The sequence below is a fragment of the Triticum dicoccoides genome, chromosome 6A (genome assembly GCF_002162155.2).
Source record: "Triticum dicoccoides isolate Atlit2015 ecotype Zavitan chromosome 6A, WEW_v2.0, whole genome shotgun sequence".
NCBI classification, from domain to species: domain Eukaryota; kingdom Viridiplantae; phylum Streptophyta; class Magnoliopsida; order Poales; family Poaceae; genus Triticum; species Triticum dicoccoides.
Window position 1 is genome coordinate 440,738,060 of NC_041390.1, and position 12,354 is coordinate 440,750,413.

Here is a 12,354-nt window from a genome sequence, read left to right on the forward strand (position 1 = left end):
CATGGTCACACATGCTCAAGCACAAGACAAGATGAAACATCCAAACATGCAAACCAGAATTGGGTGGCTAATAGAGTCAAAGTTTGGCTCCATGAAGATTCTAGTTTGGGACCCATTGCATTGCAGACCAAGATCAGTGAAAAGTACCATATGACCGTGCCCTACAAGAGGGTATACAAGGGAAAGGAGCAAGCACTTGAGGAGTTATATGGGTCATGGGATCAAAGTTTTGACAAGTTGTATAGCTACAAGGCAGAAATTGATAAGTCTTGCCCTGGTAGCTCTTTTGTCATTGATCATGAAGTATCGCTTGGAGCGAGAAGGTTCACAAAGTTATTCTTTGCATTAAATCCATGCATAGATGGTTTTCTTACATGTTGTAGGCCATATTTGGCTATTGACAACACTTTCTTGACAGGCAAATTCAAAGGTCAATTGGCAGCCGCAGTTGCTGTAGATGGCCACAATTGGATGTATCCTCTTGCTATTGGAGTAATCGACTCCGAGACAAAGGAAAACTGGGCTTGGTTCATGGAGAGGCTTAAAGATGCTATTGGCACACCAGAAGGTCTCATGATTTGCAATGATGCGGGAAAGGGTATTGATGGAGCTGTAGCTGACATATTCCCTATGGTTGAACATAGGGAGTGTATGTGGCACTTGGTAAAGAATTTTAAGAAGTTTCGAGGCAAGGTATATGATGATCACCTTTGGCCAGCCGCATATGCATGGAATTCTTATCATTTTAACAAGCACATAACAGCTATTCAACAAGCAAGGCCAACAGCAATATCCTACTTGCAAAAGAATCACATAAGGTTATGGACCAGGAGCCAGTTCACGACACTCTCAAAGGTGGACTATGTGACCAATAATCTTGTTGAATCCTTCAACAAATGGATCAAGCCTTACAAAGGAATGCATCTTCCAGAATTCATTGACAAGATGAGGCACGAGCAAATGATCATGTGGCATAAGAGAAGGAAGGTTTCTAGGAAATGGAAAGGCGGAATTATGCCACACATTGTGAAATAATTGCATGAGAAGAGCAGAGGTTTGACATTTCAGGTAACAAGAACTAGTGACACTGAAGCTGAAGTGCAGTGCAAGGCTGGGAGTGGTTATAGGCATGTTGTCAATCTCAGCAGGTGGACTTGCACTTGTAGAGAGTGGCAGGTTTGCGGATAGCCTTGTGTGCATGCTATTGCATTCATTGGGCATGTTCGAGGGTCTATAGAGGATTATGTTGATGATTGTTATAGTGTGGAAAAGTTTAGGGCTGCATATGAGCATATCATTCCTGGATTGGTTGACAAGTCTCAATGGCCCAAATGTGATCATGGCTTCTTCCTAGAACCACCTATACTAAAGAGCGTAGCGGGGAGACGAAGAAAGAATAGATACAAAGGATCCAAAGAAAGGTCAAAAGGGGCTCACAAATGCCCAATCTGTAAACGATATGGGCACCATTGGCACAGTTGTAGAGATGGTGATCCTGAACAAAAGGCAGCTATGCTTCTTGAAAGGTATTTACTTTTCCTGTATTTACTGCATGTATTTACTTTTCTTGTATTTACTTTTCCTGAATTTACATTTTCTGATTTTATAACCCTGTTTTGTTTTAAGGGGGCCACCAAAGAAGAGGAGAAAGAAGAAGAGTGCCATACAGGACCCTGAGGCGGCCATGGTAGTTGCATGTGCTTCTACAACTGCTCCGGTCATGGTATACCCATCTAGGTAAGATTGCATTAAACTTGCGTGTCCTTATACTCCTGTCAACATTGCACAACATTGGTTAATCTTTTGATATCTAAAAACAGCACTGATCTAGTTTCTCAAATAAATGAGGATGTTGGCCCAAGTTCTAGTTTAGTGAGGTATATCTCCATCTATATTTGTTAGTTGCTGATTTGCACCTTTCAGAACCATGCAATGTGCTTACCAGATAAACATTATGTGTACAGATCTATCAAGGGTTCTAAAGAACCAAAACATGCTTCTGGGGAACAAAAGGAAAAATCTAAGAAGAGTGCGCCGCGAAAGGGAAAGGGTAAGGCTGCCAAAGAGAAGATTGCCTCACGAGTTGTTGCTGTTGGAGAGCAGACGCCAAAAGGCAAAGAAAAATGCAGCGAAGTTGCTCCACATGATAGCCCAGCCATGGGTACAAGAAGCAAAAGGACATCTCATAGCCCAGCTATGAGCACTAGGAGCAAAAGAGCACCTGTTAGATTGGACTTGTAGTGTGTGCTCTGTTTCGGTGTATGTTTGACATTAAAACATGTTGAGACCCCTCTGTTTTGTGTTGTGATGAACCAATATGGTCTTGTAACAACTTTGATGTTTGTGAGGGTATATTGCTCATGAGATGCAAATTGTGATTCTATGCTAATTAAGCGAAAATGCTGCCGAAATTTTGTTTTTTGTACTAACATTATTTTACTTGTTTTGTACTTTCATGCTGAAATTAATTAAAAAGTTCATCGCTCATCTTATATTCATGTAAAAATTATTGAAATGGAATACAATAGAAATCAGTATATCATTTGGCTAAATGGTCACAAGGTATGTTCAGGGGTAAAATCGTCTTTTCAACTGCCACTTAACAGTCAACTAACAGTCAACTCGCGATAGGGGCATATCTGTACGCAGTGCAAGTTTTCAATGGCATATTTAGGGGAGGGAAATTTTCAATGGCATGTGAGGGTACGGGCAAGTTTTGAGTGGCATATATGGAATTCACCCTTAAACTATCAAGGGGGTCAGGTTATATTTCAAGTCGACATCCTTAGCCATTTGATTGACATCTTTTCATCCTTTGTGCTTATACTAATCTCACATGAGGGTTCCAGAGGGTCGTTTTGGCTCTTGGGAGCACATGCTTCTGGACAAACAGTAAATTAAAAAAATGTAAAATTCAGATTTTTTGTGTTTGGATGTTCATGTTAGCCTCACATAGCGTGTTTGACAATTTTCACGCAAAACGGAATAATAGTGCTTCGTTTGGTAAAAAAATAAGATTAAGCTTTTCCGGTAAAAATTTGCAGGTAGCATTTAGGTGTGACAATGAACGCATCTAATTTTATTCTATTTTTTTACGTTTGCAAAAAATATTTAGATATGGGATGGCCTCAATCTAAAACTTACTTTCAGTAGATGTGTGGGGACTGAATTCATGGAGAGATGGCTCGGATCAGGTCAACCAAAACCCTATCTAACGAAGAGGACCAACCTGTTTGGCTTTTAGAAGCGCCAGGGACTTACTCGGTTAAATCCTTTTATTTCATGATTAACTGGGGTGGAGTTTCTACTCCTGTCTGGAAAAACTTTTGGAAGATTGTTGTACCTCACAAGTATCTAGTCTTTTTGTGGCTAGCTTTTAATAATAAAATTCTTACCAGGGACAATTTGAACAAAAGAAGGGTGGTGGATAACTTAAAATGCTTATTCTGTGATGAGGAGGAATCAGTTTGCCACCTGTTCTTTGAATGCGTAATTGCTAGACAGATTTGGAGTGATATGGCTGACTCTTTTGAGTTCAGTATCCCTAATAACATGGCTGAATTGTCTTCCTTTTGAAATGTGAATAATAAGAAATCTGTTGTCAATATTGCCTGTGTTGCTACTATTTGAAGCATTTGGACTATGCGTAATGATATGTGTTTTCAGGGGATACCATGGACAAGCACCCATATAATACCGGCAAGGATCAACGAATCGCTGCATCAATGAAAGATTCTCTGTGGAGGCGATCAATCGGTCCTGCTGAGAAGATGCCTCCAACTTCTGGATCGGCGAAGAGGAAAGCTGCTCAGGATTGTCTAGGCCTGGGCCTGAGCGCGTGCGCGAGGAAGAACCGAGGTAGGACGTTGAAGGCTCACTCAGAATGATGTTGAAGAAAAAAAAATGTAGAGATCTCCCCCCTTCGTTCTGCTCCTGCCGCGTCTTAGACGGTGACTTATGTCTAGCCTTGCATCGCTTCAAAAAAGATGTTAGGTTCCCTTTTGGTAACTTTGATTCAATATGGTCTGCGTTCAAACTTCTAGGGATGTAAATTGTTTCTGTTTTTTGGTCTGTTACTTCTGGCAGACCCGGTTGCTTGTAACAGTCTCGATGACTTGCGTTGCTTCGTTTAAAAATCTGGCCTGTACCGTGGAGTCTCCTCCATGTGATCGATGGGGCAGCAGCGCGGAGTGGGGGTGGCATGTCACGTTGAGGGTTGAGTGAGGGGTGCTTCTCACGGACCGGCAAGACACGTGGTGGTGGACCGGTGGTGCTGCTACACACCGGTGTCGCTGGCGGAGCGGAGGTGTACACGAATGTAAAGCGCTGGCAGGTGCAGCCAACATGCACGGTCGGTATCTTTCCGTCAGCCAGGAACGTGATGAGACAGATCCTTATCTCTTCTTCCGGAAATACTGTACACACGATGGTTGGCGGACGCTGCATGCACGACACTCATTATCGACGGCTGCAACCCACTGAACAAAAGGAATACATGGCTGCAATATTTTGTCGTGCAGGAATCGGCCGCCAACCATCGTCCATGTAGCAGTGCTCCTCTTCTTCTCCCTTGGGCTGCCCTTATCTTGGACAGCATGATTGCGCTACGCTCCATAGGAGTACTCCTATGTGTTTTGAGATACTCCTAGCTTAGCTTTTCCGAGAGTGAGGGGATTGTCTACAAGTGCTCTCCCTTATCTTAAACAACATCATTGCGCTACGTGACCTAGCTACCTAGCTAGCTAGAGAGTGAAAGTATGAACGTACTCCATCAATTAGTCATGAGTACCTTCTTGCCGGTTATGCCCAGTGACACCGGCACTCCGGCAGCTCGGTTGAACAACGCCTAACCTAAAAGCATCTCAAAGCGGATTGGATTAACTTGATCGGATTGAAGATGCTCTAACTATGAGTAGTTTCTACTGTAAGGGTTAGGAAGTGAGCAGTCCATTGCTCGAGAAAATAGAGTATGGTAGAGCGATGCAACTTCCAACTTTGCTACAGGGAAGGGAACCACGCATGTGCCGTGTGCTCGTCGTTGCGCTCCGGTGTCTCCTCAAGATAAGCCTTGGTTAGAACATGGCCAGCAACAACGAACAGGTGTGTCGCGCGCCCATTGGGACCTCGCACGCTCGTACTAGCTCCGACGTCCCTGTCATTTGTTGCATCGCGGTATAAAGGCGCTCGTTAGGACGTAGTGGGCATTGCGTGTATCGCGGATTGTTGGAAGTTGGAACTGACGTATTAGCTGTTTGGTCGAAGGCAATGGTAGGTAGTATGGTTTTGCTCCGTCGACAACAGGATATATGCATCATGCATACGTCCAGGGGCTTCTTTTGCAGCAAGCGAACAAAAAGGAAATTAGGTCTGTGCTGGAGCCGCCCGCGTACGTTCAGGTTCAGGTTCGGCGCGGTGCAATGCTTCTCCTGATGCATTTCTGGTCACCTGACCTCCGTAATACCCCTTTAAACCTAACCCCGTGCCTTTTGATGTGTGCCCGATGTGATTGATCCATCATACACGTTTTAAAGTCATTATTGTAGAAAAAAAAACTCTTTCGGTAATCTTATCCCGTACCTCTGACGTGCAAGTGATGTGATCGATTCATCAACCACATGTGGATGGTTATTACTACGTGGAGCAAGAAAAGTGGAGTATTCCCAAAGCCAAGTTAGGTCAAAGTGACGTGCTCCACACTGCCAGTTTCTTAGCATGCTACAGACTGTAGTTAAACGTCATCGGTATCAGGATTAGAAGTTTATTGTGGGATACGTGAATTGCCAGGGGGAGGCCAATGAAAAGATAAGTGATAATTGACCTTCTAAATTTCCTTTTCCCTTCCCCCTACTCAACTCTCTTCAAATATCTATTCCCCATCACTGCCTCCCCACAACCAAAACAAAACATACCCTTCCCCCTCCTCATCTCTCTTCAAATTTCTATTCCCCACAACCAAAACACATTTGATTCTTTTTAATCAACAGTTATTTAAAATGGAGTCAGCCAAGGTTAAGCACACACGATGTTTGTCATAAGGGAAACAAACCTAGCACAGCGAACTATATATAGTTGGAACCTGTCCTTGTAGCAGGCAGCAGGGGCTTCTTGGTCTGAACACGCAGTTTGTCACAAGGAGCAACTTACATTCGCACTGCACTATTTCTAGCCACGACAGGCAAATAATGCCCTTGGTTCACTGACAGACATACCATTAGCCACACTATGCCATACTTCTCACAAAACAAACACGTCCATAAAATTCCACTGCCTTCAAGCACTATCGTCGGTCTGACCACGCTTCGGCATATACTTGGATAAGACGGCCACAAGTAACACCCCATATAATGGCAACCATGCCTTATACCAAAGATAAAGGTACCGATTATAGCAGTACAACAGATATCCACGGCCGAAAATTAGGCCGGATCAGACGGAAAGCCTCAAAATAATACAGGGAGAACAAGCCGAACCATCAAGCGGTTAAGTGTTGCTTTCCGTAGAATCGCTGAATTTGGTCTAGTTGAAGTCAGGCTTCTCAGGGTAAGTGCAGCCAGATTGCTGGATGATAACGTTTGCTGCGTAGCAACCGGCCTTTACGCAGTCCTCGATGCTCTTCCCTTGAACCAACTGAGAGAGGAAGCCGCCAACAAACGCATCACCTAATAAGAAACGGGGTGTAACAAGTCAGGGGCAGCAGCAAAATCGTAACTGACACCCGGTATCCAAATTACAAATCAGACTGCTGTTTCTGCAGCAATTTTAATGAATATGTTCACCAAGCATGCATCTGTCTCAGATTGTCATGAATGCTGAATTCTCAATATCAGGTAATTGTGCAGCTAGATACTGCTACAGATGAATATCCGGGAGGAGACTCTTCTTAGAATTGCGACTCAAAATATAGTGGCATTTCTTGCACAACTGAAACAGCTCAATTATACATTTGATCAATTAGTGCCATCAACAACTGGTGCAGATGTTCCTTTTTTATATTATCATGAGAATTTAGTTAATTAGCTTACGTCAAGATTGTTTTGATAAATACATAACATCATTTTAGTAAAATGTACTAAATCAGCGACATGGATCGGAGGGACTATTAGATTTACATGAGCTTTTTCAATATTTAATAATATGTAATGAAAGCAACTTTTTAAGCAGTGTCCTTATAACAGTGGCTAGTTTTGAAGCAACAGAAAGATTAAATCAACTCATTATACAAAAGAAAAAGCATACCAGCGCCATTGGTGTCAACAAGCTTCTCCTTGGGCAATAGGATCACAGGGAATGTTTTTACCTATTCAAAAACATAATAATATTTAGGTTTCGCATATTATCTTCACATAGATTGACTCAACTAAATTCTACATGAAGTTTTAAGTGCCCGTTCTGTGATGAATCAAAATTTTGATGTGACATTTGAATAAGCAAACAACTGTGACAAAAACAGATTGCTTTGCAAATATGCCCACAACGGCAGATTTATTGTCAAAGGAAAGAATTAGCTATCCTTAAAATATGCAATTTTCCTATTTTTGTCCCACAGCCTATAATTGGACAAAATCCAACAGAAATATATAGGTTATTTACTTTCAAACAAGCAGTTGCATACCAGCAGGTTGCTATAACTAAATATGTATGAATAAAGGATGAGCCTATAATGCAACTGACATGCATCAAACTGAAAAAAAATATATACCTTCCCATCCTCAGCCACAACTACTGGATCAGCACCCTGAGTAATCACAGCAATCCTCTTTTGTTTTCCAGAAGCCAGAGGCAGTTGTGAGATCTTCAAAGCGATCTCCTCGACATTCTCAGTCTACAAAATTACATGTAATTTTTCAGCAGCACAATAAGCAAATAAAATCATTTTACAAGGATTGAGTGATTACCTCCCACCCTCGGACTTTAGAGAAGATCCTTGCCTCGGTTTCATTTCCAAAGATGTAGTCAGAATACCTGAAGTGGTCACAAAACATGTCTTAACCAAATGACCCAAAATCTCTATAAACTACCAAACTTTAACAGGCTGAAAGATTAGGATGTGGCAAACATGGGAACATCTCTTGACATTGCTTATGCATTTTGAGTTAAGCTCATGTACAGTATCTCAAATAATGTCCAAAACATTTAGCATCACAGAGGAGCAGGTAAACTTACGGAAGAACCTTCTCTTGGGCATCACGGAAAAACTCACAGATAAAGGGAGCGGAGAGGTTCATCAAGAAAACCTGGAAACAAAATGGTCGATTACAAACACTGGCGACCGCCACTTCACAGGGAACTTTTCTGTTCTGAACCTTACCTTGTTATTTGCAGCAGCATGCTCAGCAACAAGCTGAATAGATTCAGGGGACACCGTAAGGAAAAAGCCAGCAATGTAGATGTATTTCGCTTTCTCAACTGTCAACAGCAAATGTCACGGTTGTCAGGAATGAAGTCATCCACGAAATTACGATAATATAGCGAAGTAGAAGATGATGTACAACTCAACTACAGTTTCCACACAAAAAAGACACCTCAATTAATCGTTCAGGAAACAAAATATTAATGCTGTGTTTGGATGTATGTATATTCGGCCCAGAATTGTGAATTGGTATTCGCAAGCCTCTAATACAGCCCTGTGGATGGTCATGGTATTGAGTGATGGAAACTTGGCTCAATTTCAAGTGGCACTCCCACACAGTTGCACACTCTTTCTCTCATTACAGAGATGTCGACCTCCGTATTGCACTGAAATTGCTCGTACTGTAAAACTTATAGTTCCGTTCGCCCTCCATAAGAAACAATAAGGGGCTCGACCACGGCGGCCAGGAGCTCGACAATGGACGACACTCCTGCATCGGGAGAAGAGAGCCAGAGGGCAGAAGCTCGACCACGCTGATCAGACAGACGCAGAGATGAGGGCCAGGGGACGGAGGCCAGGTTGTGTACGCGGGAATGAGGGGTATGGAGATGACTTAGTCAGAAATTTGCAATTCAATACTCTGGGCATCCAAACAGAAATTAGAACTGGTTGCACTCTAGATTTCAGCTATCCAGTATAAGTACATCCAAACAGTTTAATCACAGTCCATTTCTTTAGAAAATTGCACTGTGATTACAAGCTGTCCAAGCTGATGTCAGCATCAATTGAGCAATGAGGAACATAATCCAAGCTAAGAGAGTTCACAAGAGCTGAAAACAAATACTATACCTAGTGCCCAGTTCTCTGGCTTCTTTAGATGCTCAGATTTGTAGCAGTTCGCAGCAGATAAGTTTGCAATCAATGACCTGACCAGATAAAAAGAATATATATTTCAGATATTGTTAGAGAAGATGCTCAGGATCTAAATGTTGTAAAAGTATGGGACAGAATAATCACATTTAAGTAATTAAGAAATAAACAATGTGAAGACTTGTGTGTTTATGCCTTGCAAAAGCTATATGGCATTTTGTTTAAAAACTACGTGCTTCGCTGAAATTAAATAACTTTGTCCACTGTTCTAATCATATACACGTCCCTCCCAAGTCGAGACAAGATTGAAACTTAACTTCATTGAATTACAAAATGACATGCACCACAGGATAGTTCAATAGATGGCACACATGTTTGACAGTGTTAAACATTTTCCCTAATTAAAGCGAGATGCACATACAACTATTACCATTTATAGAGAACCTGGATGGATGTATTACATCATCATTCAGAATATGAATAATGTTGTGGTCTTAATTAAGTGAGTTAGTAATACAACTATACGTTACAAATATGAATAATGAATCATCAAACAAAAATGATTTCAAATACAACAGTGTAAAGCCACAAAATAGAAGGAAACACAATACTAGCTGGTAAGAGGTATTGTCGTAGGTGGCATACCTTTCGCCACCAACAACACAGACAGCACATGTGCCTGTAGGAGCAGCCTCATCCTCATAGTAATGAGCCTAGACGAATACATGACAAGACCAAGTCAACATTAGTCCGTTAACCAATAGAACAGAAACATTTATATGATAAAATGGAAAAAAGCTCAAGAACTAACAGTAACTCCTGCAGCTTTAGCGGCGCTCTTCATCTCCTCACCATACTTGTCCTTTCCAATGCAACCCATGTAACTTGTTGCACCAGGAGTTTGAAGCATCCACTGCACAATACATGATACAAAGTAAACAAACAGATCTAGCAAAATCTTTTGGCTGGTCATGGTTTTACTTGTCTTTCGAGCTTACTTGGGCAACCCTGATAGAGTTCTGCGTGGCTCCTGGAACATCATGGAACATCAAAGAGAAGATATAGCCAATCAGAAAAATCAACAACATGAAAAGAAATAGCACATTATACATGTTAAAAAAAACATTACCTCCAGCAATATATTCAACATTGTCCTTGCTGGACAACTCATCGTACCTGCCAAAAATCACAGTATGAGGTAAGAAATTCTGTCATTGTACAAAACAACGGCACTGGGATACGTATGGTTGGTAACGACATAGATGCTTACATGGGCAAGTGCTTGTCCTCGGCAAGAATGGCATTGTTCGGCTTCACATCATACCTAAAACAGAGGAGGGAGCATGTCAGCAGTCATGATTACAACACAAGTTGCATAATACTCAAGCAACAGTATAGCATCAAAGCCAAGCATGAAGCACTACGTCAAACAACTGATCAGCATTCCAGCGTCAATTTGAACCAACTTACACAGCATATCAAATTCGGAGATCTATGCCAACAAATTCGGCAAAAAAACAGGAACACTAGCGAAACCTGTCGCGCATGAAATTGGTGAAAAGAGAAATCGCGGGTGATTCACGAGATAACTAACTGATCCATTGCATAATGTTGCATAACTTTGGATAAGTGACATGATATATCTTTCGACTGTCAAAAATAAAATTATTCGTTCGACTCTTGGTCCCGTGCTGCGCCCGTACGAACTCGCGAAGCACTTTTTGTCGTCTCGGATCTGACGAGGAGAGGCGACGAATCCGTCGAAGCTAAGAAGAGTAGACCGTACAGATCCAAAAACTAACGCGAACGGAGACAAAAAGAAAAATTCAAAACCACAGATCGGAACGCAGAAAGCGGGCGGGAGAGATCGGCGCGTACTTAGCGAGGAAGGCCTCGTCGACGACGGCGGAGATGTCGAGAAGGGGGTTGCCCATCCCCAGGAGCACACCCTCGAGGTTGCTCGCCGCCATTTTCTTGCTGCTCTCGACGACGGCTGCGCAAGGAGGCGAGAGCGAGATCTGAGGTCTGTTGGCAAATGGCGAGAGGTTCGTTCGAGTGGTGTGGTGGTGGTGGGATGATGGGTGCGGCGGGGGTTTTAGTCGGCCTCGACCAAACCTCGCGGGGCCCGCCTGTCACCCTCCGTGGCTCTGCGTGGTTGGTGAGCGTTGCATTTGCAGGTGGAGGGGCAGCGGAAGAAGATCTATCCTACCCACCACGTGGTACTGCTACCAACTCTTTTCTTGGGTGCTCGCTGACGTGCGGGGCCGAGGTTGACACGCCGCAGCGTTTGATTGGTGCACAGTAGCGATCTGCGCTGTGAGTGGAGAGCGGAGAGATTGCTCTTGGTGGGGCAATCGATGCGTGGGTCCTTTTCGCCCACCAACCGTGTAGAAATCGGTCGGTGCTCGGGAGTGGTGCGGGGATGGTCCCGCTTAAATAAAGAGCAAAACCCCAACCCGGTTGATGGTCTGTGCTGCCCAGCCCAGCACAGCAACTTCAGGTTTGTGAATGTGAATGGTGTTGAGAGTAGAATTAATAGTAGTAATAATGAAAACTGTGTGTCCTATATTAGATGAGATCTGCTATTTTCTACAAAGGGAGGAGACACCACTAGGAAAGGTGTCTGTTCAGGGAGGCGTCTGTTCAGCGGGAACCGACGCGGCATATGCAACTGCATGCGGTTAGTAAAAGCAGGGATTATCCCTTAATTAACATTTGTTACTAATTGATCTTAACACTTTCCCTAATCAATGCTTGATTATGTGAGCAGACTTCATCTTGATAAAGATTCTCCTTAAAAATCCCGTAGGAAAAATGTAAGGAGATAGGTGTTTAATATGTTGCTAAATTCCTGCAAACCCAATGAGAAAAATAAGGAGAAGATGATGCAACATACTACAATAGTTGTTGTCTCATTTAACTCAATATGTGAGAACCATATAGTTTGGGGAACAATAAACATGACGTATGTACTTTCCTAAAACTCCAGTGAGGGAAACAGAAAGTATGACATATGATCTCATGTTGATATCACCTCATTAAAAACCTTTATGAGAACCTGTAAAGTAAATTTATGAAGGGAAAAAGAGTATAATATGATACTTTGAACATGAACAATTCATGAAGATACCCCC

At 42.6% G+C, this 12,354-nt stretch overlaps 2 protein-coding genes across 2 annotated transcripts; one reads left to right on the top strand and one right to left on the bottom strand.

The window, feature by feature from the left end:
- Nucleotides 1-681: 681 nt before the first annotated feature.
- On the top strand, nucleotides 682-2,353 carry LOC119319290. The gene is made up of 4 exons (XM_037593777.1): nucleotides 682-1,526; nucleotides 1,627-1,737; nucleotides 1,821-1,877; nucleotides 1,965-2,353. The coding sequence occupies exons 1-4, from the start codon at nucleotides 1,513-1,515 to the stop codon at nucleotides 2,239-2,241; spliced, it is 459 nt and encodes a 152-aa protein (XP_037449674.1). The 5' UTR covers nucleotides 682-1,512; the 3' UTR covers nucleotides 2,242-2,353.
- Nucleotides 2,354-6,250: 3,897 nt separating this feature from the next.
- LOC119317175 (adenosine kinase 2-like) lies at nucleotides 6,251-11,300 on the bottom strand. The gene is made up of 13 exons (XM_037591585.1): nucleotides 11,099-11,300; nucleotides 10,491-10,544; nucleotides 10,350-10,396; nucleotides 10,219-10,250; nucleotides 10,032-10,133; nucleotides 9,866-9,933; nucleotides 9,200-9,276; nucleotides 8,309-8,406; nucleotides 8,164-8,234; nucleotides 7,896-7,962; nucleotides 7,700-7,822; nucleotides 7,237-7,297; nucleotides 6,251-6,659 (listed from the first exon to the last, which is right to left on the bottom strand). The coding sequence occupies exons 1-13, from the start codon at nucleotides 11,188-11,190 to the stop codon at nucleotides 6,517-6,519; spliced, it is 1,035 nt and encodes a 344-aa protein (XP_037447482.1). The 5' UTR covers nucleotides 11,191-11,300; the 3' UTR covers nucleotides 6,251-6,516.
- Nucleotides 11,301-12,354: the final 1,054 nt, after the last annotated feature.